We start from the raw sequence: 27,375 nt of genomic DNA on the forward strand, positions 1-27,375 counted from the left end.
GACATGAACATGACACCAGGTTAAAAACGATGTTAGGGAAGTTAGCAGCCAAGGGTCTCACGGCTGAGTTAATGCAAATCTGAATTTTTGGGGGGGGAGATCGGTAATTTACCTGGGTCATGAGGTGGGGGGAGATTGAATAGCCACTAAGAAAGGCATTACAGAGGCAGTTAGGAATGCTCTTACCCTTACATCTCATGAAGAAGTCCAGCAATTTCTTGTTCTTGCAGAATTTTATTCAAAGTTTATACAATATTTTCCCATGAAAACTCACGGATTGAGACCATTTTTAAAGGGGAGGATGGAATTCAGGTGGAGTTAGGAATTACAAGCAGATTTTGAGAGGATTAAGCAAGACATTGCTACAGCAGTTCCTTTGCATGAATTTGAGGTGGGGACACACAGCATTGTCTCCACAGATAATAGTGGAAAGGGACTAGGTGCAATATTGACTCAGGTATCACGTATGGGTGAAGAACGCACAGAAGCATATGCTTCCCGATCATTGTCCCCTGTGGAGGAAAAATTCTCATTAATTAGGAAGGAAATGTTGGCTACAGTTTGGGCTATGGAGAAGTATTTAGGCGATTACGATTTGTGCTCCACATGGACCACAAACCACTCGTGAAGGTCCATACCTTCAAGGGCATTATCAGAGTAACTCCTCGCATTGCTACGATGATTTTGAGGGTACTAAATTATGTGTACGATGTGTAATATCTACTAGGTAAAAAGAACAAAGTGCCAGATTATTTGAGCCGCTCTCCTTTACCCAGTAAGGAACAAATGGGGGGGGGGAGAGTGTGATGACTACAGCGTAGCTATGATTGGCAAGGGTAATGTAGCCATTTTGGATGAGGAATGGAAAACTAAGTATGAGAACGATGAAACCTTGTTGAGGGTCAAACAATTTATCATTGATTTTAGATTGACTGCTTAAAAAGGGATGCTCGCCCAGACGCGCAGCGGGCGCGATTAGAGGTACGAGTCACTGTGGACTTCTGCTCACGAAGCACCTGGTAAAGGGCTTCCTTGCTCCTTACTCTGTATTTTAAAATTGTATTTTAAATCGGTCACGAAGCGCCTGGCAAAGGGCTTCCTGTTCATCTCACCGATTTTAAAACTGTGTCACGAAGCGCCTGGTAAAGGGCTTCTTACTTATTGTCACTGTTTTTAAACTGTATCACACACGCCTGGTAAAAGGGCCTCCTGCTCATTCTTACCCGACTTAAAACACCGCACTACACTTACTACATCACTTGATCGCCAAGCGTCTTCCCCGGTCCACCACGGATTCTTCCGATTGTGTGGAGGGAACCACGACGCAGACCGGAAGTAGTGCAGAATCCATTGCAGCGGTCAGCAGTCTAGTTGTTTTTAGATTGACTGCTTAAAAAGGGATGCTCGCCCAGACGCGCAGCGGACGCGATTAGAGGTACGAGTCACTGTGGACTTCTGCTCACGAAGCACCTGGTAAAGGGCTTCCTTGCTCCTTACTCTGTATTTTAAAATTGTATTTTAAATCTGTCACGAAGCGCCTGGCAAAGGGCTTCCTGTTCATCTCACCGATCTTAAAACTGTGTCACGAAGCGCCTGGTAAAGGGCTTCTTACTTATTGTCACTGTTTTTAAACTGTATCACACACGCCTGGTAAAAGGGCCTCCTGCTCATTCTTACCTGACTTAAAACACCGCACTACACTTACTGCATCACTTGGTCGCCAAGCGTCTTCCCCGGTCCACCACGGATTCTTCCGATTGTGTGGAGGGAACCACGACGCAGACCGGAAGTAATGCAGAATCCATTGCGGCGGTCAGCAGTCTAGTTGTTTTTAGATTGACTGCTTAAAAAGGGATGCTCGCCCAGACGCGCGCAGCGGGCTTGCTTCGGCGCGCCTAAGGCAAGCCCGTCTGCGCCCGTCCGCGCCACGACCGTGCCCCGGGCCAGGAACCCTGTCCCAAACAACTCAGTCAATCCCAAGAAACACCTATTCTACTCTAGCTCCCAGCTGGTAAATATTGCCCACCTTTCCAACACTGCCTCCTGCCCTCACCGCCACTCCTGCAGGCTAGAAACCAACACGCCCTTCAGCTGTCCCGTATGCCTCTACACACTCAACACTATTGACAGCTACAAGATCTCAGGAATTACTCAGATCCGACAAAATCACTCCGAACAGGAGGACATACATGCCGCACTGGTAAACGCACGCTCACTCCCCAAACACAAATACGAACTAGCAGATTTCATAACCTGCCATAACTTAGACATTCTATTTATATCAGAAACATGGGGAGACCCCTCATCCGGCCCAGACTTCTGCACTGCTTCCCCGGACGGTTTTAGCGTAGTAAGACAGGACAGAAATAACAGAAAAGGGGGTGGTCTGGCTATAATACACCGAGATAAATACCTTGTAAGAACAGAAACCCTCCCCAGCATGTCCTGCGAAGCTATAAACTTTTCCATAAAAATTAATAATTCATACACCTTCAAAGGAACCCTCCTATACCGCCCCCCAGGCCCGCGATCAGGGTTTCTCACCTCCCTAAACAGCTTGCTGGAACCCGTAGCAGGAGAAGCAGACTTCACCATCCTAGGTGATTTTAACTTCCATTTAGAAAACCCTGACGATAAGGATACAGCAACCCTACTCACTGAGCTAGATGCCATCACCCTCCAACAATTGGTCACCAGCCCCACACACAGAGCTGGCCACACGTTGGATGGGCTTTTCACTAACAACGCCAATATATCCATTATTAAAACTTTACCCCTGACCTGGACCGATCACTGGGCAGGGTTATTCAACCTCCTGGTAAAAAAAACCTCCCACTCCCACAGACCTAGAAGGCCTACACAATTCAGAGCCTGGAGCCAAGTAGACCAACAGCTCCTTAATGATCAATTGTTAGCATCCAACTATGAACCCACAGCCAATCCCTCATTAGCCTCCTCCAGATACTCTGATTGGCTGAACAACGCCTTAAAAGTACTGGTACCCCTCAAAAATCTCTCAAAAAACAGAACCTCCCCTTCGGCACCTTGGTTCTCCGAAACCCTTAGATTAGAAAGACAACGCTGCAGGAACCTCGAGAGACACTGGCGCAGAGATTATAACACCTCCGATAAAACACGCTATAAAGAGGCAATTCACCAATATAAACAGCTCCTAATCGCCGAGAAAAGTAAATACTACACCAATCAAATAGAGGCAGCCCAAGACTCCACCAAGAGCCTCTTTCAGGTAGTCCTCAAACTATCAGGATCCACAGCAAACCCCCCACCTGCCCCTACCCAGGACCTATGCAACGCCTTGGCCAACACCTTTCAAGACAAAGTCAACAAAATCTACGACATCTTCACCAAGCAAACAAAAACCGATCATCAAACCTCTCCCGAAAATAACGATAACTCTCCATCATTATCGCATTTTCATCAAGTCTCACCCGAACAAATAAAAGACTACATCCTAACTATAAAATCAGGGTCTCCAACTGACCCTGTCCACCCACGGTATTAAAACTCATTCCTGACCTACTAGCCCCTAACCTTACAGACATCTGCAACGCCATGTTTGATACAGGCGTCTACCCCACTGCCTGGAAAAGGGCAACCATCAAACCCCTGCTAAAGAAACAGCATCTGGACCCGCTAGACACCAAAAACTATCAACCCATCACAAACCTTCCTTTCCCAGCAAAAATTTTAGAAAAAATTATGAACACACAACTTACTAATTACATTGAAGAAAACAGTCTCTTGGATGATACACAATTTGGGTTTAGAAAGGGCCACGGGACAGAAACCGCCCTCATCAAAGCCGCTGATGAAATCAGAGCTACCCGAGACCTAGGTGGATCAGCAGTCTTAATACTGCTAGATCTGTCAGCGGCCTTTGACACGGTCGACCATACCACTCTGATCGACCGTGTCTCAAGCATAGGCGTCAAACTTAAAGCAAAGGATCTATTGGCCTCCTTCTTATCCAACCGCACTCAGCTGGTGAGTCTCGGCGAATTCAACTCTCCCCCATTTACCCTCCCTTGTGGAGTGCCACAAGGGTCATCCTTGAGTCCGACACTTTTTAATATCTATGTGTCGGACCTGGCCAAGGTAATTAAAGCTCACGGGATGAGGTTGACATCCTACGCCGACGACACACAGCTCGTACTTACAATTAACAACGACGGAGAAGCAATTGCAGCCAACTTTCAGACTGGCATGCTTGCCATCAGCTCCTGGATGGCTAACAATTGTTTAAAGTTAAACTCCGACAAAACGGAGGTCGTGATCTTCGGCAACCTACATCCAGCTTGGTCCCCCACTTGGTGGCCGACCACCTTGGGACCTCCACCCCTCCCTGTATCCAAAGCTAGAAACCTAGGGGTCATATTTGATGACAAACTAACCTTCTCAGCCCATACAAACGCCATCGTCTCATCATCATTCTACACTCTCAAAATGATCAAAAAACTTTTACCGTTCCTCCCCCCTAATGCAGGAAAAACTCTGGTCAGCACGCTTGTGATGTCAAAAATTGACTACTGTAATGGGCTGCTCATCAATGCCCAACAAAATATTACCAACAAATTACAGATGGTGCAAAACGCCGCTGCCAGATTAATAACAGGCACCCCCAAACGCAACTCAATTTCCCCAGTAGTCCGGAGTCTGCACTGGCTACCAATAACAAGCCGCATCAAGTTTAAAGCCCTCTGCATTGCCTTCAAGGCAATCCACAACACAGGACCAGACTTTCTAAAAAAAGCCTTCTGTACCCATGTGCCTAATCGAACCCTGCGCTCCTCCACCGCCAACATGTTGAGGGTTCCCCGCACTTACAAGGCATCCTGGGGTGACAAGATATTCACTATTGCCACTTCCAAACTGTGGAATTCCCTTCCCCTTTGCATTAAAACTTGTCCAACGCTACCTGCCTTCAGGAAACTGATAAAAACCTGGCTTTTTAACCAATGAGCTCCACACTAAACCTCTACTGTCTGCAGTCCGTAGCGCCGAGACACCCTCGGGTATTTGCGCGCTCTATAAATCGCTCACATAAATAAATAAATAAATAAATGGTTGGGCTAACAAAAGTGCTTTGAGCAGTGATTGCAGAAAATTGTGGGGGATTAAGGATGAATTGTCCCTTAGTGATACTGAATATGTCCCAAAGGGGAATAGATTGGTACCTCTGGTTGACCTAAGCTTGAGAATTCTGGAAATAAATCATGAGGGACACCTCAGTATAGTCAAACTGAAAAAGAGGATGAAATCATCCTATTGGTGGCCTAACATGGATGTTGACACTGAAAGGTTTGTGAGGAGTTGTGTGCCAATTCTGGCAAAGCTCAGACTATGCTTTGACCATCTCTGGGAGACGGCAGAGGACCAGAAGGCCATTGGGAAGACCTGTGTGTGGACATTCTGGGACCCATTCTTGATGATTGGGGTGTTTCAATGAAAGAATATTCCCCTTGTTGGATATGGATTTCTTCCTATGAATGGGGTTTTCCCATCTAAATGTGAAGCTCACAATATCCCACTCTCAGAAACCACCCAGAATCAAACTCACAGATTCCTTGCACAGAGGTGGATCCCACTCATTTTCATGTACACACAACGTACACTTCTGGTGTTGTCTATAAGAAGTTGTACTCTCTGGTCTGAAAGAGCAAGCAAAGGCTGTCAATATGTTTCTCCTCAGTTTGAGAAGGTTGATTTGTTCATGGCAATGATTCTCATAAAATAGTGCTGTTTCAAATTCAGCTGCCTCATCCTTTTCAGTGGGTGAAACAATTTACCTGCCATTAGGTCAGTTTCAGATTTCACCAATTAGAGTCATAAGCACAAGCAGCCAAAGCTTTTAAACGTATTAAACGATCTGATAGCAGTTGTGTGATTCTTATACGTACTTGATTAACTTGGCCCTGACATATTTAAATCCCAGTGATTAAAACCAGAGCTCATGTCTCGCAGAGAGCATACCTCTTAACTGGTCTGTAGTTAAAAATAAAAATGTAGACTAACAATATAGTGCAGACGAAAAACAAACTTTACATCTAAAATACACATTCTCAATGTAAAATTGCTCTGTGCTTGGGGATGACCCACAAGTGTTATTTAAACAATATCAATATTTCCATCTGGCAGATCATCACCAGCGGCAGCTATGTTTTTTTTTTAAACACGAACTTAAATGAGATATAGAGAAGGACACAGCTGTAAACTGGTAGAAATAAACAAATATTGTGATACAAGCAGCCATAATAATATATATAGGTATAGCTTTGGCTCTGGTGTGACACTCAAAACCTCAAAGAGATCCCGAGAAAGTGAGGCTCAACAATGATCAATAATAGTGTATGAACCCCATTCAATTGCGATAGATGTGGAATAAGCCCAATGACTGCCTTCAGGATTCATTTACTGAGAGTGTCACATCCCACCTGCCCCCTCACCAGGAAGGCAATCAAAGAGATCGCTTGTTTCAGAAAAACACATACTTACTCAGATAATGGTGTGTCATGGCATAACAAAGGTGTAAAAAGTATATAGCTTTGGAAAATGCTAAAAAACCAAAATCGGTCTGAATTGTAAACATGCTGTCGTAGTTCTCACAGAAAGTCTGTCAACTACTCAATAGACTAATTCGAACTGACACTTTACAGAAATAACTGATGAAAAGCCACCTATACACAGCAATGGAAAAAACACCCTCAAAGGTTGGTGGTGGAACATTACCCCAACACAAGATTTGGGAGTGCGACTCCCAGTAAATCCAAACTGGAAATACATATTTGACAGAATGAATCAAATTTAAGATGTACGCTATGAAAGATCACAGATGCTAGCAATGCCAGGTAAAATCAGTCAGTTATTTATTCTGAATGAAGAATGAAAACAGTAAACACTTGATGACAAGATGATGCCCAAAATATAAAACTTGTTACAAAATGTAACTTGAATGATAGAGAAGCTCTGATTCAAAAAGCTGTTCATGAGAAATAAGCGAAGACAAAATATGCTAGCCACCACTTTATAAGCTATATGTGTAAAGAAAAGACAAGACAGTACTTTGTTTTAGGTGTATTAAATAGTTGGTTATGCATACTATACAGAAACAAGAGATTATTTTTGATAGCTTTGTGTAACTGTACAGCCACTCATTTAAAAAAAATGTTTTCCACCTCTACCCGTCTAATTTTCTATTATACAAGTTAAAAGGAGCGTTTGCTATGAAGAATATTAATTCTTAGCTACATTAGATATTTGTTTAAATAAAAATAATACATTAATACTGGATTTGTGACCACGATTAAGTACTATATATTATTCATCAAGAAAAACTCTGGAAAATCAGAATTTTGTGTGTTATAACCGGGGTAGCTAAACAAGATTACAGGTAAACAAGAAGCTGGAAGGGAAATTTAGTATTTAGTTTTATTTGCAGGAATGCCCTGAAGAAATGACTTGTCCCATTTGTTCCAACAGTAAAAAATAAGTACTAACATGAAAGGCAGTTTGATCAGATCAGTGGGATTTTTTTGTAAAGTAATTGTGTTAGAGGTTTCCAACATGTCAAATGTTTGGTCAAATCTCTGTTGTCTCATAGAAGTGAATGTTTCAAAATAGGAGGAACCATCAGAAATAAAAGGTGAATGTTTATTTCACACAGAGTTTAACATTTAGCAATATAGAGTAATTTATTAGCACTGCAAAGCAGTGGACAAATATAGCTCCTAATAAAATGGATACTAATTACCCTTGATTGTTTTACAAATGAGAAAAAAACAATGCAAACCTGATTTTATTGCATTTGTGATACTTAATTCCAACATGAAATATAGCTGAACAGGCAGCCCAGAAACACTTAAACCGTGTACAGATTTTCAATGGAAAAGATAGTGCAGATACAATTTAACATGTTTAAGCCTGTAATACTGACTTGGTATAAAATGGGATAGTTTGTGATGAGGATCTAGAGTAGTTTAATACAGGCATTAATGAAAGATGTTAATCGGATTGATTTTATGAAGTGTACACGCTTTAGCCGCATACCCTTCTAACTGCAGTCAATCTAAATCCATTAACCTAATTAGTCTGAAATGAATAGACACTGACACTTTTACAAAACCAAATATCAATTAAGGACACCTATGTTCACATGTCAATATGAAGGGAATTTGTTCAATGCCTTTTGAGGTACATAAACTGCACTTCACAGAAAATGGTTATTAAAAAAAATTGTTAATCTTGCCATATACTTTAACAGAAACTAACACTGTTAGTTTACATTTTTAGATTAGTTGGAGGAGTTGCAAAATGGTAAATTTACTTACTATGCTACTAGAGAGGTGCAGGAGATCAGACTTAATTCCTTTCTCTTAAAAATTCATTTTACACGCACATTATACAGGTGATTCAGTAAGTCGTTTGACAGACTATTAAAAATAAACAATATGTTATACAAACAGATACCTCTGTCTCTTGGGCTCATAAACATACTGCAGCATTAACAATTGATCACTGAATGCAAAATTCTCATTTAAATCAATTCATCATGTTGTAAATCACAAGATTTCTTCTGTCAAATATAATTCTAAAATCCCTTTTCAATGCTCAGTGACCTGCGTGTCACATGTTCAATCTTCCCAGGAACAATTTCAGTCAGGCTGATCTGATAATTTGCCAACATCTTCAACATAAGACACAACTTGAGCCACCACTGCTCTTTTGGCATTCGGTGCCTATAAATGAAAAATGAGAAAACAAAAGTCTGTGACAAATGATCGGTTTCCTTGTTAAATATTACAGAGCACAAAAAAATACCACCGCGTGCAAATTTATTCATGCGGTTGTACATACTCAAAATCCGTTATCTCCTTCAATTCAGCAACTGGGGTGAAAGCTACTCCTTTCTTTCTCAGTCCAATCACACAAGCAGAGTCTTGGGAGTTTGCAAACACACGGCCTGCAAAAGAAACGCGGGCAATAAGTTACTTGAAAAAAATCCATTACATATGCTAAAATCTTACAGTTGTAAAAACTAATCCGCTTTCCAACAATATCAGGGGTTAAAATTGTCTTATTTGCGTTAAGTTTTGTTATTGCCTTACAAATTCATTTGTGTCTTCAAGTATTAATTTTTCCACTGATTTGATCTTCAATATGGATTTGACGATTTGTCCCTGCTGTAAAATGTGTTACTATATTCATTCTGTGGTGAATTCACGATGAAATGACTATCAAAATTATACCTTCTATTTGAACTCAAGATCCATAATAGACTAAACGGAACATTTAAAATAGCAATATTATTTGTTTTCTAATCTCATTGTCCTATTGACATTAATATTTTCTTTAAATACTGCATCAGAAAAGAAAGTAGAAAAGCAGTCTTGAGAAATTACTCTGGAGATGAAGATTGCCCTTAGGCAGATAATCTTGAGAACGTTCTAAATAATAAATGTTGCTTTCCACATTGGAATCAAGAGCGCTCTTACACTTCTGCTAATTGGGTTTAAACATTCTGAAAAAATATCAATTAAACAATCCATTGTAAACAATTGGCAATTAATTGACTCATGGCACATATGTAGGAAGTTGGCACTGTATATGGTATGCCACTAGGTGATTATACCGCACACAGAGCCTAGAGGTGCCCAAAAGTGTACAGGGCTCAATGTAAAATCCAAAGTGCTCTATTGGTGGTAGTGTGGGCAAGCAGCCTTAGGACTAACACAGAGGAGTGTTAGACATTTATTGCACACCATTGTCCAATAATAGACACACAACTCAAAAAGGAGATCCACACCAATTTTAGAAAAATAAGCTTTGTTTGTACTTTATTTTGAGACCAAGATCTTTACAATAAGGTAAGTAAGTTTTTAATTAAAAATACTTTTCACCTTCAAAAGTCTACACTTTGTGCAATTCCTGAACAGTTCAATGTTATCCTATGGAGGAAAACCATAATGTGGTTAAACAGGCAAGTACGCAACTTACAGTTCCATTCTTCGGTACCAAGGTCAGCAAGGGACAAGAGTTAGGCGAGTACAAAAACTGCACCACCAGCGGCACATGGGCGGTCGGTGCAGCATTCAAAAGGAATATGCTACTTACCAGTATGCATCTGTTCTTGGCATGTAGAGCTGCAGAGTTGTACACTTAGCATAGATCGCCATCTGGTGTTGGGCCCGGATGTTTGCAGTTTGTTTTTCTTCTTGGACAGTCTTTGGAAGTCACGAGTTTGGTGACTCCTCCTTCGGTCCGTACTGCGCATGGGCTTCGGCTCCATCCTCAGATTGTTTTTCGCCAACAGGGAAATGATGGAGCGTAGTAATAACAGTGAGAAACCCATGTGTTGTATCTAAATAAGATGTACTGGAACGGATACAGGTAGCCGGGGAGGCGGGTGGGCGTGTACAACTCTGCAGCTCTACATGCCAAGAACAGATGCATACTGGTAAGTAGCATATTCCGTTCGAGGCATATGAGCTGCAGATTGTACACTTAGCATAGATTATATAGCAGTACCCAACCCTAGCGGCGACCACCGGTATCCGTTGCAGCTGTTTGAAAAAGTGTCTTTAGAACAGCCTGGCCCACCCTAGCTTGCTGCTTGGAATGCACATCTACACAGTAGTGTTTTGTGAAGGTGTGCGGTGTAGACCATGTGGCTGCCTTGCAGATGTCATCTAAGGGTATATTCCCTAGAAAAGCCATAGAAGCCCCTAACTTTCTTGTAGAGTGGGCTTTAGGGGGAACAGATAATGTTCTCTTTGCCTTTTGATAGCAAATTTGTATGCATTTTACAATCCACCTAGCTATCCCTGATTTTGAAATGGGGTTGCCTTTATGTGGTGGAGAGAAGGAAACGAACAATTGTTTAGTCTTCCTGAAAGGTTGCGTTCTTTGTATGTAGTATAGTAACGCCCTTTTTACATCGAGCGTGTGTAAGGCCCTTTCTGCAACAGATTGGGGTTGCGAAAAGAAGACAGGTAATTCCACTGATTGATTGAGGTGGAAGGGGGAAATGACTTTGGGCAGAAACTTCGGATTTGTGCGAAGTATGACCTTGCTGTGATGCATTTGTATGTAGGGTTCCTGTATGGTGAACGCCTGTATTTCACCAACCCTTCTAAGGGAAGTGATAGCTACAAGGAAAGCTATTTTCCAGGTGAGAAACTGTAGCTCACATTTGTGCATTGGTTCGAAGGGCGGACCCATTAGACGTGTAAGAACCAAATTTAGATTCCATACAGGGGAAGGTGGTGCCCTGGGAGGAATTACTCGTTTAAGGCCTTCCATGAAGGCTTTAATAGCGGGCACTCTGAAGAGTGATAAATGCTGCCTGTTTTGTAGATAGGCAGCGATCGCTGCTAGGTGTAGGCGTATGGATGAATATGCCAGGTTACACCTGTGAAGATGGAGCAGATAGCATATTATGTGCTGTATGGATGCATCTAGAGGGTTGATTGTATTGTTACGGCAGTAAATTACGAATCTTTTCCACTTTGCGGCATAGCATGCTCTAGTGGTAGGGCGTCTGGCTTCCATGATGATGTTCATGCAATCAGGGGGAAGGTTAAGGTATCCGAATTCTAGGATTTCAGGAGCCAGATCGCCAGGTTGAGCTGAGCTGGGTCCGGGTGCCTGATTTCTCCATGGTTCTGGGTTAGGAGGCATGGGGATAGATGCAATTTTTGATGTGGTACCACTGACAGTTGTAGTAGCGTGGTGTACCACGGCTGCCTGGCCCACGTCGGAGCTACCAGAATGAGTGTGAGGGAGTGCTGTTGTAGCTTCCTGACCACTAATGGAATTAGCGGGAGAGGTGGAAAGGCGTATGCAAATCTGCCTGACCAGTTCATCCATATCGCATTGCCCTTGGACAATGGGTGTGGGTATCTGGCGGCGAAGCTTGGGCATTTTTTGTTTTCGTGGGTGGCGAAGAGGTCTATCTGAGGATGCCCCCACTGTTGGAAGAATGGGTGAAGAACTTGTGGATGCAGTTCCCATTCGTGTAGTTGTTGGGTTTGTCTGCTGAGCAGATCTGCCATGGTGTTTTGTACGCCTGGAACGTGCTGTGCCAGGAGAAAGATGTTTTGGGGAATTGCCCATCTCCATATGCTCTGGGCTAAGCGGGAGAGCTGGGGAGAGTGTGTCCCCCCCTGTTTTTGTATATTATACATCGCAGTCATATTGTCTGTGCGAATGAGGACTGCTTTGCCCGAAATCTGTTTTTGGAAAGATTTTAGGGCTAGAAAGATCGCCAAGAGCTCCAGGTGGTTGATGTGGAGCGATTTTTGCTGTGGCGTCCATAGACCTTGCATGGTGAGGTGTAGGAGGTGCGCTCCCCAGCCGGAGAGCGATGCGTCCGCTGTTAGAATCACCTGAGGAACCGGGTCCAGGAACGGCCGCCCTTTGGAAAGGTTTGTGGTGTTCCACCACTGCAGAGAGTGATGTGTGCGGCCGTCCACCAACACCAGATCCGTCAGCTGACCCTGGGCCTGGTTCCACTGTTGTGTTAGGCACTCTTGAAGTGGACGCATGTGGAGTCTTGCATGGGGCACTATGAAGATGCAAGACGCCATCATTCCTATGAGCTTCATAAACACTCTTGCTGGAAGAGAGTGTTGAGGAAGGAATGTTTTGCGTAAGGCTTGAATGCTTGTGATTCTGGCTGAGTTTGGATAGGCAATACCCTTGGAGGTGTCTATAGTGGCCCCGAGATATTGCTTTGTGTGAGATGGTATGAGGTGGGACTTTTGGTAGTTCACCGTGAAGCCTAGCTGGTGGAGCAGTTGGATGGTGCTGTTTGTATGCTGCACACATTGGTCGTAGGACGCGGCTTTTATCAGCCAGTCGTCCAGGTAAGGGAAGACGTGAATGTGTTGACGTCTGAGGTGTGCTGCTACTACTGCTAGGCATTTGGTAAACACCTGCGGTGCGGTGGTGACCCCGAAGGGGAGAACCGTGAATTGGTAATGTTGCCCGTCCACCACGAACCTGAGGTATTTCCTGTGAGAGGGGTGTATTGGAATGTGAAAGTATGCGTCTTTCAGATCCAAGGTTGTGAGAAAGTCTCCCTGGCAGAGGAGTGGGAGGACTTGCTGTAGGGTGACCATGTGAAAATGGTCTGAGTGTATGTAGGCATTTAGAGGCCGGAGGTCGAGAATGGGTCTGAGGGTCCCGTCTTTCTTTGGTATTAAGAAATATAGGGAGTAGACCCCTAGATTTTGTTGATTGACGGGGACCTGCTCTATAGCGTGTTTTTGGAGGAGTGAGAGTACCTCCTGTTTGAGCAGTGTGGAATGTTCTTGAGACATTGGACGGTGCCTTGGTGGGATATTGGGTGGGGTAGATGTTAGTTCGAGACAGTACCCTGACCGAATGATTTGGGTTACCCATTTGTCCGATGTTATGGACTCCCATACGTGGATAAAGTTTTGTAGTCTGCCCCCGACCGGAGTGGAATGGTCTGGGGGGAGCGGAGGGGAGTCATTGTGCGGGGGGGGTGGCAGAACGGGTGTTGTTGGTTTTGCCCCTGCCCTTATTGTTGTTACCCCTGTAACCACCTCTCTGATTGCCCTTTGAAAAGGTATTTTGAGGAGGGGACTTGTAGGAGGTAGAGGCGTTGTCGGTGGAGGAGCCTCTGCCTGTGCCACGAAAGGACGAGCGTCGAAAGGAACGTTTGGAGGCTTGTGTTTGGAGTGCCCCCATAGACTTTGCTGTGTCTGTGTCTTTCTTCATCTTTGAGCGCTTCGTCTACCTTTGGCCCAAAGAGTGTTTCCTGGTCAAAGGGGTGATTGAGTTTGGATGCCTGGACTTCAGGCTTGAAACCTGAGATCCTGAGCCAGGCGTGGCGACGAAGCAGGACACTGGTATTTATGGCCCTAGAAGCAGTGTCGGCTGCATCGAGGGCACACTTAATGGAGGTGTTTGTAATTAGTTTACCCTCCTGTATCAGGTCATGAGCCTTGTGCTTGTATTTTTCTGGAAGGTGCTGCATAAGAGCCTCTAGTTCGTCATAGTGTGCTCTATCATATCGCGCAAGCAGTGCTTGTGTGTTTGCAATGCGCCACATGTTCGCAGCTTGGGAGGCGGTGCGTTTACCAGACGCGTCCAGAAGTTTAGATTCTTTGTCTGGCGGTGGGGCATCTCCTGAGGATTGGGAGTTAGCCCGCTTTCTAGCTGTGGAGACAACTAGGGAATCTAGGGGAGCAGGGCCCTTGATGTAAGCAGGGTCTGTGGGTGCCGCCTTATACTTCTTCTCTATTCTAGGGTTCAGTACTCTGGCTCTGACAGGGTCTTTGAACACCTCTGTAGCGTGCTTGGTGACACCCTTAAGCATGGGTAAAATGGAAGTGGATTTGTCTTGTATATCAAATGTATCCAGTAGGAAGTCTTCTTCTACTGGTTCACTGTGCATGTCCACCCCATGGTAGTGTGCTGCTCTCTGCACTAAATGGTGAAACCCTAAGGAGTCCTCTGGAGGAGACGGTCTTGATGGGTATAAGTCGTCCTGAGGTACATTGGGTATATCAGGGTTATTGTAATCCTCCCATGGATCTGGGGTCCCTGGTGGAGTGGGATCCATTGGGGCGTCCGCCGGGTAATTGTCCGGATCCCCATCATCCGGATCTGGGGATGGGGTCGGATCGTAGTGAGGTACAGGTGGCGGAGACCTGTGAGGTGGAGGTGGTGGAGGAGGTGGAGGGGGTAGGGGAGGCGGTAGTGGGGAGGGCACTCTGAGGGGAGAAGTAGCAGAGTCCTTCCTTTTGGGTGGAGGAGGAGGAGCCGGAGCATCAAGGCGTCTTTTCTTGGTAGTTAAAGTCAAAAGCCCAGTCTTAGGATCTTTGGACAAAGTCTTTTGTAAAGGGTCTGGCGTAAACAGAGCCAATGGTGTCGAGTCGTCTGTCGGCACCGGTGATTTCGGAACCGGGGGTTTCGATGGTCTGTGTGCGCCATGCTTTTTTGAGGTCTCCGGGTGTTTCGGCGTCGAATGATGTTTCGGCGCCGGAGCATCGGTGCCGACAGATTTGTGTTTGTGTTTGGTCGGCACCGAGTGTCCAGGCTTCGGCACCGGTGGTTTCGGAGTCGAGCTGGATTTTGCAGTCTTCGGTGCCGGATGCTGTTTTTCGGCACCGGGTGTCGGCTGGCTCGATCCCGAGCTGCCATGAGACTTTGGGAGCTTCGACACCGGGCCCGAAGGTGGGGTGATCGAAGTTTTGGTTTTGGTTTTGCCCAGGCCGGCAGGCGAGGGAGTAACCTGAGTCTCTTTGGTTTTCGGCGTGGGGGTAGGAGGGGGCATATTACTCACGGCCCGCTGCACTGGTGTAATGTCCTCCACGTCGGAGTCGTCGGCCTCGGAAGCGCTGACGACGTCTTCCTCCTGTTCGGTGTGTGTTTGCCCCGAAGCTTCGGCGTCGTCTCCGAAGATGTCCGGTGGAGCTGCGGAGGATGAGTGCGCCATGGTGCGTCGAGCTCTTCGATCTCGGATGGTCTTCTTCGATCGAAAGGACTTGCAGGCGGGGCAGTCTCTAGCCTCGTGTTCCGGAGAGAGGCAAAGGTTACACACCTGATGGAGGTCGGTGTGGGGAAATTTAGACCCACATTTTGGGCACTTTTTGAACGGAGTCCTTTCCATCGGCCGGGACCGGAGTCGCGGAGGGCCCGAAGGCCGGTGTCGATGAACGGGATGGAGAAAGTGCCGCTTCGAGAGATGAAGATGATGAAGGAACTCGAAGAATCGAGGATTTTCCGTCGAGGCTGGAACCGTAGAAGTTCGAAGCCGGAGCACGAAGTATCACATCCGAGCCCGATGGCGGAAAAAAACAATCTGAGGATGGAGCCGAAGCCCATGCGCAGTACGGACCGAAGGAGGAGTCACCAAACTCGTGACTTCCAAAGACTGTCCAAGAAGAAAAACAAACTGCAAACATCCGGGCCCAACACCAGATGGCGATCTATGCTAAGTGTACAATCTGCAGCTCATATGCCTCGAACTTGGAGTTCGGGTGCTCGAAGCCACATTGCTTGCAGGTAAGTAGATCGGTTACAGGGGCCAAGCATTGAGGCTTAGGACCAACACGGGGGGACCTCTGGATTCACACTGCAGGCGCCGTCGGGGAGGTCAGCAGAGGTCAGCCAAGGCTGGACTCGAGGTCAGGATCGCTGGGGAGAATTACTGTGCAGGTGAGACACTCCGACTCGGGCCATAGGCGTCGGGTGCAGAGTGGGCAGGAGTCCCGGTTCAAGCTGGATACGTAGCCCTTGGAGTAGATTTCTTCTGGACAGGTCTGCTGTCCATCGGAGATTGGAGTGTTTTTCGAAGTCAGCAACCCTCCTAGGGTTTTTAGAGGTTCGTCAAAACTGGATAAAGGCCGGTAGAACTGGGGCCAAGGCAGTGGTTGTCTTCAGGCTTCTCTGCAGGGATGTCTTTGTTCTTCTTAGGTCATCGCAGATCTAGTTTTCAGGTCTGGGGTAGCCACATAAATACAAAATTATGGGGTGTTTTAGGGGAGTAGTAGGTAGGGCCAATAGGCACCTTACCTGGATAACTACACACGCAATTATGCTACCCTCCTGTGGGAGGGGGTTTAGACCTAGCCCTGTTTTGAGGGGTTTCCCCATCTTCAAGATGGAAGTGACTTAAAGATGTGTTTCACCTCGCCTCCCCCACCTTAGGGGTGGATTTGGCAGAGGTGGCCACACCTCCTATTCTTCTAGGTTTTCCTGCCCAAGGTAAGGGTGTAAACTGGGGGCTGTCATCTGCTGCTAGCAACAGAGGCTGTGGGTCGCATTACAAAGGCAGCAGGCCTTTGACTCTTCCCCTTCGAGCATTGGTTACCTCTGCCCAAGATGTGCATTGTTTCTGGTCCCAGAGAGCAGAGGCTCTTCACCGAGGGGTCCAGAAACATGTCTGTGTGCAGCAGGCTGCCTAAAGCAAGTCAGTGTCCACACCAGGGTCAGTAGGTTTTCAGGGGGCACCTCAAAGGTTCCCTCTGAGTACATGGTGTAATAAATCTTACACTGGCATCAGTGAGGATTTATTACAAGGAGCTGTTTGGTACCAAACACTCTGGGTTTCAGTGAAGCCATCATTGTGCTAGGGAACTCGAGTTGTCAAGTTCCTAGCCCATGTACTCTTCATGGCTTCCCTGGCACTTACAAAATTTAAGAATTGCTTAAGTATTGTAGGGGCATATCTACTTATGCAGTAATGCCCTCACCTGTGGCATAGTGCACCTGCCTTAGGGCTGTAAGGCCTGCTAGAGGGGTGACTTACCTAAACCCTTCAAGCAGTGCTGGATGGCATGGTACCCAGGCAGGGTGCAACGTCGACTGTCGTTTGTCACCTCAGGGAAGGATGCAAGCTGCCAGAGCAGCAGCATGGTCCTAGCGAGGGGTCCCAGGGGACCCTCTTCAGCTCAGGGTACCATTTACCAGGCACTTACAGGGAAGGCAGAAGTACTAACTGTAAGGCAAATGCTACTTACCAGTATGCATCTGTTCTTGGCATGTAGAGCTGCAGATCTACACACTGTGCATAGATCGCCATCTGGTATTGGGCCCGGATGTTGCAGTTGTTTTTCTCTTGGAAAGTCTTTGGAAGTCACGAGGTATGTGACTCCTCTTTTGGATCGTATTGTGCATGTGCTTCGGCTCCATCCTCAAATTGTTTGTCGCCAGCAGGGAAATGATGGAGCATAGTAATAGCAGTGAAGATGCCCATGTGTGCTGTATCTAAATAAGATAACCTGGAACAGATACAGGTAGCCGGGGAGGCGGGTGGGCGTGTGTAGATCTGCAGCTCTACATGCCAAGAACAGATGCATACTGGTAAGTAGCATTTGCTGTTCGAGGCATATGAGCTGCAAATTACACACTGTGCATAGATTGTAGTACCCATCCCTAGCGGCGACCACCAGTATCTGTTGCAGTGGTTTGAAACAATGTTTTGAGTACAGCCTGGCCCACACTAGCTTGTTGCTTAGCCTGCACATCTACACAATAGTGTTTAGTGAAATGTTGACCATGTAGCTGCTTTGCAGATATCATCTAAGGGGATGTTCCCTAAGAATGCCATGGAAGCTCCTATCTTACGTGTAGAGTGGGCTTTAGGGGGAACAGATAGTGTTCGTTTTGCTTTGTGGTAGCAAATCTGAATGCATTTGACAATCCACATAGCTATCCCAGATTTGGAGATGGGGTTGCCTTTATGTGGTAGTGAGAAGGAAACGAACAGTTGTTTGGTCTTACGAAAGGGTTGTGTTCTCTCGATGTAGTAGAGTAAGGCTCGTTTGACATCTAATGTGTGGAGAGCTTTTCCTGCAACTGTTTGTGGTTGCGAGAATACAGGTAGTTCCACAGATTGGTTGAGGTGAAAAGAAGAAATGACTTTAGGGAGGAATTTTGGGTTAGTGCGGAGAACAACCTTGGTATGGTGCATTTGCAGAAAAGGTTCTTGAATGGTGAGTGCTTGTATTTCACTGACCCTTCTAAGGGAAGTGATGGCTACAAGAAAAGCAGTTTTCCATGTTAGGAATTGAAGTTCACATTTGTGGAGAGGTTCAAAGGGTTGCCCCATTAGTCTAGTGAGAACGATGTTTAGGTTCCACACAGGTGAGGGTGGCACTCTGGGGGGAATTATTCTTTTGAGGCCTTCCATGAAGGCTTTTATGGCAGGCACTCGGAAGAGTGATAGATGTTGCCTGTTTTGCAGGTAAGCTGCTATGGCTGCAAGGTGCTGTCTAATAGACGTGTAAGCTAGATTGCATCTTTGAAGGTGTAGTAAATAGCCTATGATGTGTTGAATGGACACATCTAGGGGATCGAAGTTATTGTTGTGGCAATAGACTACAAAATGTTTCCACTTGGCTGCATAGTAAGCTCTAGTGGTAGGTCACCTAGCCTCTCTAATGATATTCATACAGTCAGGAGGAAGATTCAGATAACCGAATTCTAGGATTTCAGGAGCCAGATCGCAAGGTTGAGCTGAGCTGAGCTGGGTCTGGGTGCCTGATCTCTCAATGGTTCTGGGTTAAGAGGCTTGGAAAGAGGTGTAACTTTTGGTGTGGTACTACAGATAGTTCCAGCAGTGTGGTGTACCACGGTTGTCTGGCCTACGTTGGAGCTACTAGGATGAGAGTGAGGAGGGAGTGTTGTTGTAGTTTGCGCACCACTAAGGGAATGAGTGGGAGAGGCGGAAAAGCGTACGCAAATCTGCCTGACCAGTTCATCCATATCGCATTGCCTTTGGATAATGGGTGTGGATATCTGACAGCGAAGCTTGGGCATTTGGCGTTTTCATGGGTGGCGAAGAGGTCTATCTGTGGACGCCCCCACATTTGAAAGTACGGGTGAAGAACTTGTGGATGGAGTTCCCACTAGTGGATTTGTTGTTTTTGTCTGCTTAGCAGATCTGCGATAGTGTTCTGGACTCCTGGGACATGTTGGGCTGGGAGGAAGAGTTTTTGGGGTATGGCCCATCTCCATATGCTCTGTGCTAGTTGAGAGAGCTGCAGAGAGTGTGTGCCGCCTTGTTATTGTATGTAGTACATGGCTGTCATGTCTGTGCGGACTAGGACGGCCTTGCTTGATATGTGCGTTTGAAATGCCTTTAGTGCGAAGAATATTGCTAGTAGCTCCAGATAGTTGATGTGGAGCAACTTTTGCTGAGGTGTCCACCTGCCCAGCATGGTGTGATGTAGTAGGTGAGCTCCCCAGCCGGAGAGCGATGCGTCCGCTGTCAGTACTATCTGAGGAACAGGGTCCTGGAACGGTCGCCCTTTGGAAAGGTTTTTGGTGGTCCACCACTGCAGAGAGCGATGGGCACGACCGTCTACCAACACCAGATCTGTCATTTGACCCTGGGCCTGGTTCCATTGGCGCGCTAAGCATTCTTGGAGAGGACGCATCTGGAGTCTTGCATGAGGTACTATGAAGATGCAAGAGGCCATCATTCCTATGAGTTGCATGAACACTCTAGCTGTAAGAGTGTTCTGGTTGAAATCTGGCGCGTAGGGCCTGAATGTTTGCTATCCTGGCAGGACTGGGGTAGGCCAGCGCTCTTGAGGTGTCCATTGTGGCACCTAAGTATTGTTTTATGTGGGACGTTTGCAGATGGGACTTCGTGTGGTTTACTGTGAAGCCCAATTCGTGAAGTAGCTGTATAGTTGCATGAGTGTGTTGTACACACTGGTTGTATGAGCTGGCTTTTATTAGCCAGTCGTCCAGGTATGGGAAGACGTGTATGTGTTGTCTTCGCAGATGTGCTGCCACGACCGCTAGGCACTTGGTAAACACTCGCGGTGCTGTGGTGACTCCGAATGGGAGCACCTTGAATTGATAGTGTTGACCATCCACTACAAACCTGAGATACTTTCTGTGGGCTGTGTGAACGGGAATGTGGAAATAGGCGTCTTTGAGGTCTTGGGTGGCAAGGAAGTCGTTTTGGGAGAGCAAGGGGAAGTACCTGCTGAAGTGTGACCATGTGGAAATGGTCTGAATGTATATAGTGATTTAGGGGTCTGAGGTCCAGGATGGGCCTTAGAGTGTCATCCCTTTTTGGTATGAGGAAATATAGGGAGTAAACTCCCATATTTTTTTGTTGGGTAGGAACTGTCTCTATAGCACTCTTTTGTAGGAGGGAGATTACCTCCTGTTTGAGAAGTGACGAATGTTGCTGTGACATGGGGCGGTGTTTTGGTGGAATGTTTGGGGGGATTGATTTTAGTTCGAGGCAGTAGCCTGACCGAATTATTTGTGTCACCCATTTGTCTGAGGTGATAGTAGCCCAGACATGAAGGAAATGTTGTAGTCTGCCCCCGACTGGAGTGGGATGGTCTGGGGGGAGTGAAGGGAAGTCATTGGGTAGGAGTGGAGGCAGAGCGGGAGGTATTCGTTTTGCCTCTGCCTTTATTGTTGTTACCCCGGTAGCCACCTCTCTGGTAACCCCTAGAGAAGGTGGATTGGGTAGGGGCTTTATAGGAAGTAGAAGCGCCGCCAGAGAAGTAGCCTCTAGATGTGCTTCGAAAGGAAGAACGGCGAAAAGAGCGCCTAGGAGGGTGTGACTGCAAGGTTCCCATAGATTTTGCCGTATCGGTGTCTTTCTTCATTTTCTCAAGGGCTACGTCTACGTTTGGGCCAAAGAGATGTTCTTGGTCAAAGGGGTGGTTAAGGATGGAAGCCTGAACCTCAGGTTTAAAACCAGAAATGCGCAGCCAGGCATGCCTAATGGAGGAGGACGCTGCTGTTAATTGCCCTAGAGGCGGTATCGGCAACATTGAGGGCGCAGCTTATGGAGGTGTTGGTGATTGTTTTTCCCTCCTGTATTAGTTTGTAGGCTTTATTCTTGTACTTGTCAGGGAGATGCTGCATGATTGCTTCTAGCTCATCATAATGGGCCCTGTCGCATCGTGCTAAAAGCGCTTGTGTGTTCGCAATGCGCCATATGTTGGCCGCCTGTTCGCTGCCAGAGGCATTTAGGAGTTTGGACTCCTTATCAAGTGGTGGTGCCTAGCCTGATGCCTGGGAGTTTGCACGTTTCCTTGCAGTGGACACTACGAGGGAGTCTAGTGGTGTGGGCCCTCTGATGTAGGTGGGATCTGTAGGGGCGGCCTTATATTTCTTTTCGATACGAGGGTTGATGACCCTGGCTCTGACCGGGTCTTTAAAGACCTCTGGCGCGTGTTTGATAACACCTTTAAGCATGGGCAGAATGGAAGTGGCCCTGTGGATGGTATCAGAAGTGTCTAGGAGGAAGTCCTCCTCCACGGGATATCAACTCTGTGGTAGTGTGCAGCCCTATGTAGCAGCTGGTTAAACCCCATAGTGTCTTCTGGGGGGGGGGGGAACGGTTTTGAAGGGTAAATGTCGTCCTGCGGGACGTTAGGGATGTCTGGGATGTTGTAGTTGTCCCATGGGTCTGGGGAGCCTGTAGGAGTGGGGTCTCCTGTGGGTTGGTCAGGGGGTCCCTCCCCTATGTCTTCATAGACATCGTCATCGTCCTCATCTGGAGAGGGTGTGGAGGAATGATGAGGTAGGGGAGGTGGAGGAGGAGGTGGTTGAGTGGGTGAGGGTAGTCTCAGAGGGGAGGTACCACAGTCTCTTTTCTTTGGAGGTGGAGGCAGGGAAGGCTTGTCCAGCGGTCTCTTTTTGATGCCGATCATCAAATGTCCAGTTTTAGGGTCTTTAGTAAGAGTTTTTTGGAATGGATCGGGCCGAAACAGTTCCTCTGTGAGCGGTCAATCCGTCAACGCCGAAGGGGTCGGAGCCGGTGTTTTTTTAGTCTTGGAATCATCAGTTTGTTGTTTTGAACAGTGTGGTTTAGACATGTCCGGTTGTTTCCTCGGTTCCGAGATGGCTTTCGACTTCGAGGTGTGGGTGTCGATGGCTTTGGCTTTTTTGCTCGGTTCCGAAGATGTCGTTGATACAGAGGAGGTAGTGTGTCTCTTTGGCGCAGAGTGCTTCGGTGTGGAGCTCGGCGCGGAGGAAGCCATTTTCTTTTTCGGTGCGGAGTGTTTCTAGGCACCGACGGCAGGTTGGCTCGAGCCCGAGCTGCCAGAAGGCTTGATGGGCTTCTTAACCGGGCCCGAAAGCGAGATATGTGAAGCAGTGTCTTTGGTCGTTCCTATGCCCGAGGGTGAAGGCGTGATTGAAGCCTTTTTCGATGCCGTCGAGGGTGGGAGGTGGGGATCGATATGAGTACTCGCGCCCATCTGTGCCGGAGTGATGTCCTCGACATCTGAGTCGTCGGCTTCAGAGGCACTGACGAGGCCCTCTTCGGTGTGCTGTTCTTCTGGAACATCGACGCCTTCTCCAAAGATGTCGTCAGGGATTGCAGTCGATGCGTGTGTCATGGTTCTCCTCACTCTTTGGTCTCGAATAGTCTTTTTGGACCAGAAGGATTTGCACGCCGGACAGTCTCGAGCCTCGTGTTCTGGGGAGAGGCAGAGGTTGCACACCTCATGGAGATCGGTGTGGAGAAATTTGAACCCACATCGAGGACACTTCTTAAATGGAGTCCTGCCCATGAGCCAGGACCGGCGCCTGGAATAGAAGTTTCTCGATGAGTCACGTTGAGTGGGGAGATCGCGATCGAGAACAATACCGCGGAAGGGAAGGATTGCCTGCCGATGAGAACTGTGACTGAAAACGGTTCGGAACCGGAGTACGAAGAACACATCGGAGCCCGATGGCGAAAAAAACCAATCTGAGGATGGAGCCGAAGCCCATGCGCAATACGATCCAAAGGAGGAGTCACATACCTCGTGACTTCAAAAGACTTTCCAAGAGAAAAACAGCAGCAACATCCGGGCCCAACACCAGATGGCGATCTATGCACAGTGTGTAATCTGGAGCTCATAAGCCTCAAACATATGTTTTAGGGAAGAAGCACTGGCATAGGGGACCTGGTTGGCAGGAACTCTGTGCACAACAGTCAAAACTACATCAAAATCGCAAAAAGTGGGGGCTTACCATGTCAAAAGACGCACTTTCTTACATGACCCCCACAAATGAAAGAGTATTAAACTAACCTTCCCCAGGAGAGTCTTCTTCTAAGTGGAAGAACCTGGAAAGGCCATCTGCATTAGCATGGGCAGTCCCAGGTCTGTGTTCCACTGTAAAGTCAGTTCTCTATAGGGATATGGACCACCTTAGCAGTTTAGGATTTTCACCTTTCATCTGGTGTAACCACTTTAGAGGCCTGTAGTTGGTCTAACTAGGAAGTGAGTGCCAAACAGGTATGGCCTCATCTTCTTCAGGGCCCAGACCACAGCCTCTCTGTGGCACTCCAACGCTGGTCTCTAGGGAGTAGTCTTCTGCTCATAAAAGCAACTGGTCGGTAACGTCCCCATCGTTGGTTTGGGTTATGACTGAACCTAGCCCATATTCCGAAGCATCTGTCTGCACAGTGAACTGCTTGCAGTAATCTGGAGCTTTTAGGACTGGGGCAGAGCACATTGCCTTGCTTCAGAGTGTCAAAAGCCGTTTGACACTTCACTTTCTTGGGCATCTTCCTGAAGGTAAGTTCGGTGAGGGGAGTCACTATGGACCTAAAATCCTTCACAAACCTCCTGTAATACCCAGTCAAGCAGAGGAACAACCTGAATTGGGTCTAGGTTGTTGGAGCAACCCACTCCAGAATTGTCTGGATCTTGGGTCGGAGTGGCTGAATGTGGCCTTCACCTACCAGGTGACCCATGAACACAACCTTCCCCTGCCCTATCTGGCACTTACTTGCCTTGATTTTTGTTTACATTTCTTTATTGGTTCTTTAACACAACATGCAATACAACTGTATTAGTTCAGCTTAAGCAACAGTTTGATCCATAGTCTTTAGTACAGTTGCGACGAGTGTCGCAGGTGCACTTGCTGGCATGTGTCGCAAGGTGTATGGGGTTGATTGTTGTAGCTGACTTCAGTGGTATGGACTAGTATAGCATATGGAGGGGAAGGGAAGGGAACCAGAGTCAAAGTAATAACAATGTTATCTGTTGCCCAACTCAGGTCTCTGATGCTTCTCATCACTCCCCTACCACCTGTGTGTTCCACTCAGCCGTAGGATCAGTGGTGCACATAGCTAGTCATACTGTGTAAGGGGGAAGGAGAACAGAGTGATAGTCTAACCATGAGTGTCCCCACCGTGCACGCTAGTGTCGCCGTGATGTTACGTCTGTGTCAGCTATGGAGGCCTGGAGCTCGCCATCTGGCTGCCAGCTACTTTGGGTGTCCAGCAGTATGACATCCCAGTTGGCTGCCATTGGGGTCTTGCATAGCCCGAATGTGTCTTCGCCAATTAAGGCATTGCTTTTGGCTTGTGCCCAGGTTCTTTGTGAGCGGGACCATGCTAACGTAGGAGGAGGCTCCAAGCGTTTCCATCGCTAGGTAATTAAACGGTTGAGGGAATCTGGCTCTGTATGTACTGTACCAAAATGAGGTATAGTGTGCACAGAGTCCAGTGGAACTCCAAAGGTAGGCAGAGGTATAAGTAGATAGCACCATACTCTCTATTTGTGGTAGTGTGGGCGAGCAGTAAGGCTTTATTAGAGGGTAGTGGTAAGCATTTGTGGTACACACTAAGTCAGCAAATGATGGCACACATTCAAAGACTGAACTCAGATCAATTTTGTTTGTATAAAAATATTAAGTTATTTTATTTCTAGAACCAAGCCAAACCTGGCACAGGTAAGTGAAATAAATGGATTTGCAAAATCTTATGCAGGGTTTTACAATTCAATGCAGGTTCAAATGCAGTTGATTGAAATACAGGTAAGTTAGAATGTCGAAATTACTTTTCAGATTGCTTTTTAAGTTACTTTCTCTACTCAGTGTGATATGCCTAGATGTTCCTGGAGAAAAGGTAAGTAAAATCAGTTTTGCACACGTGTAGTTTTTCAGGTTTTCTTAGAAATCAACTCCACACTTGGAACATTTTCAAGAGAAAACAGTCCATCTATTCCTATGGAGAGAAACAAAGTTATCGGTTAACAGGTAAGTACTCGGTCTTTGGGGTTGAGTTTCAGGGGTTAGAACAAGGTCTCCCCCAGGGTCAAGGATACACTCTCAAAGCACCCTCAGCAGCACCAGGTCAGCCGGGTGCAGAGTGCTGAGGCCCAATGTTATCCAATGGGGGATAGGAGGCCTCCGGTTGGTAGGTTGTGGGAGCAAAGCAACTAGTGTTAGGCTCAGGGCAAAGGGGTATCCGGTTTAGCACACAAAGTGCACCCGCAGCGGCGCTGGGGCAGCTGGGTGCAGGGTGCTGTTTTGGCGTTGGCTGCCCTGTTTTCAATGGGGATTTTCGTTTTTGTTTTTTATCTGCAGGATCGGCCCAGGAAGACTTCTGAGAGGAACCACAGCTAGGCAGGTAAGTTAGAGGGCTCGGAGACATAGGTGCACCTCGGGTTCTTTTTACCAATGCGCAGGGCGGCAGGATGCAGGGGTGTCTTTGAGGTTGGATTTCACCTTACTGGGCCACTCACGCTTGAGGGGGTCTCCGGGCAGAGGCTGCAGGCGACATCGGGGAGTCCTGGAGGGGTTAACCCACGGTAGACTCGGACTCTGGAGCGCTGGGGGACCTCGCTGGGACCGGTGGGCCACTCAAACTCAGGCGATGGGTGCAGTGGTGGTTCCAGGCAACAGCTTTCTTTGACCTCAGCAGGCTCACAGTCCGTCTTAGGAGTTTCTTTTGAACAGAGCTGCTGTTCACAGGATATCCGGTCTTTGTTGAAGGCAGTCAGTCCTCCCAGGGTTCTGGAGGTCACTGGCTGAAGGACAAGGTGACTCTTGGTGCAGGATGTCTTGAAACTGCAGATGGGCTGGTAGGGATGGGACCAATCCCACAACACACACTGCCCTGGCATACCTCAGTCACCCCTCTAGTTGAGTGCCCTATGCCAGTGGTGTGGGCACAGGTGCATGAGCCCTGTGCCCCTACAGTACCCAGGTCCATTCCTGGGCGCTGTAAGTGCAGTGCTGCCATTAAGAGTATATGGTGCTGGGAGGTCGTCAACACGAACTCCACAGCACCACAATGGCTACACTGAAGACTGAGAAGTTTGGTATCAAACTTCTCAGCACAGTAAACCCACACTGATGCCAGTGTGGGATTTACTGTCAGATGCACGACAGTGGGCAACTTAGAGTTGCCCCCTGAACCTAACCTACAATCCACGTCTTGTCTGAGGGGCTGCCTAGGCTGCCACACAGCAGACATCTTGCTGGACCCCTGGGTAGAGAGCCATCCGCTCTCCTGGGCCTGCAACAATGCACACCATGGGCGAGGTGCTAGGTCTCCTCCCCCAGGATGGGCAGGGGAAGCTTCAGCTTCTCCAGCTTCTCCAGGCCACTTGCTGTACTCAGCAACTGGCTCCCATCGGTTCTGACCACCTCTCTGGTGGGAAGATCAGTGGGAAAGCGGAGTGAGGAAAGGGGGTGGGCCAGCCTCTGCCAACCCCACCCCTCAGGTGGGGGAGGCAAAGTGAAGCACATCCCCGGGCTCTGGCTATCTTGAAGATGGGGAGCCCTGCCCAATCAGGATTAGGCTACTGCCCCCCTCCCACAGGAGGGTGGCAGGATAGGGGGTGTATCCACCCCAGGGAAGGGACCCATTGGTCCCTGCCCTTTACCTACCTGCAACGCCCCTAAATTTAGTATTTAGGGGCACCCTGAACCTTCCTTCCTCAGATCCAGAATCCGAAACAAGAAAGAAGAACAAGGAAGAAGACCTGCTGTGCAGCTGCTAACAAGAGGAAGACACCAACTGATTTGGCCCCAGCCCTACCGGCCTGACGACCATCAAACCTCCTCCTACTAAACCCCGGTCAGCATCTCCAGTGGTCAGTGGACCATCTCCAGTGG

The 27,375-nt window shown here is 47.3% G+C and overlaps 1 protein-coding gene across 2 annotated transcripts in view; it reads right to left on the reverse strand.

Moving 5' to 3' along the window:
• Positions 1-6,862: 6,862 nt before the first annotated feature.
• The window catches only part of PFKL (phosphofructokinase, liver type), a 433,821-nt gene continuing 413,308 nt past the window's right edge, over positions 6,863-27,375 (reverse strand). For both annotated transcript variants that reach the window (XM_085648708.1, XM_085648707.1), the window contains 2 exons: positions 8,872-8,977; positions 6,863-8,753 (listed from right to left, as the gene is read on the reverse strand). In XM_085648708.1, the coding sequence (XP_085504834.1) occupies positions 8,606-8,753; positions 8,872-8,977 (254 nt within the window). In that variant the 3' untranslated portion in view covers positions 6,863-8,605. The remainder of the gene's footprint in view (positions 8,754-8,871; positions 8,978-27,375) is intronic.

Source organism: Triturus cristatus, chromosome 3_2 (assembly GCF_964204655.1).
Source record: "Triturus cristatus chromosome 3_2, aTriCri1.1, whole genome shotgun sequence".
In the NCBI taxonomy this organism is placed as follows: domain Eukaryota; kingdom Metazoa; phylum Chordata; class Amphibia; order Caudata; family Salamandridae; genus Triturus; species Triturus cristatus.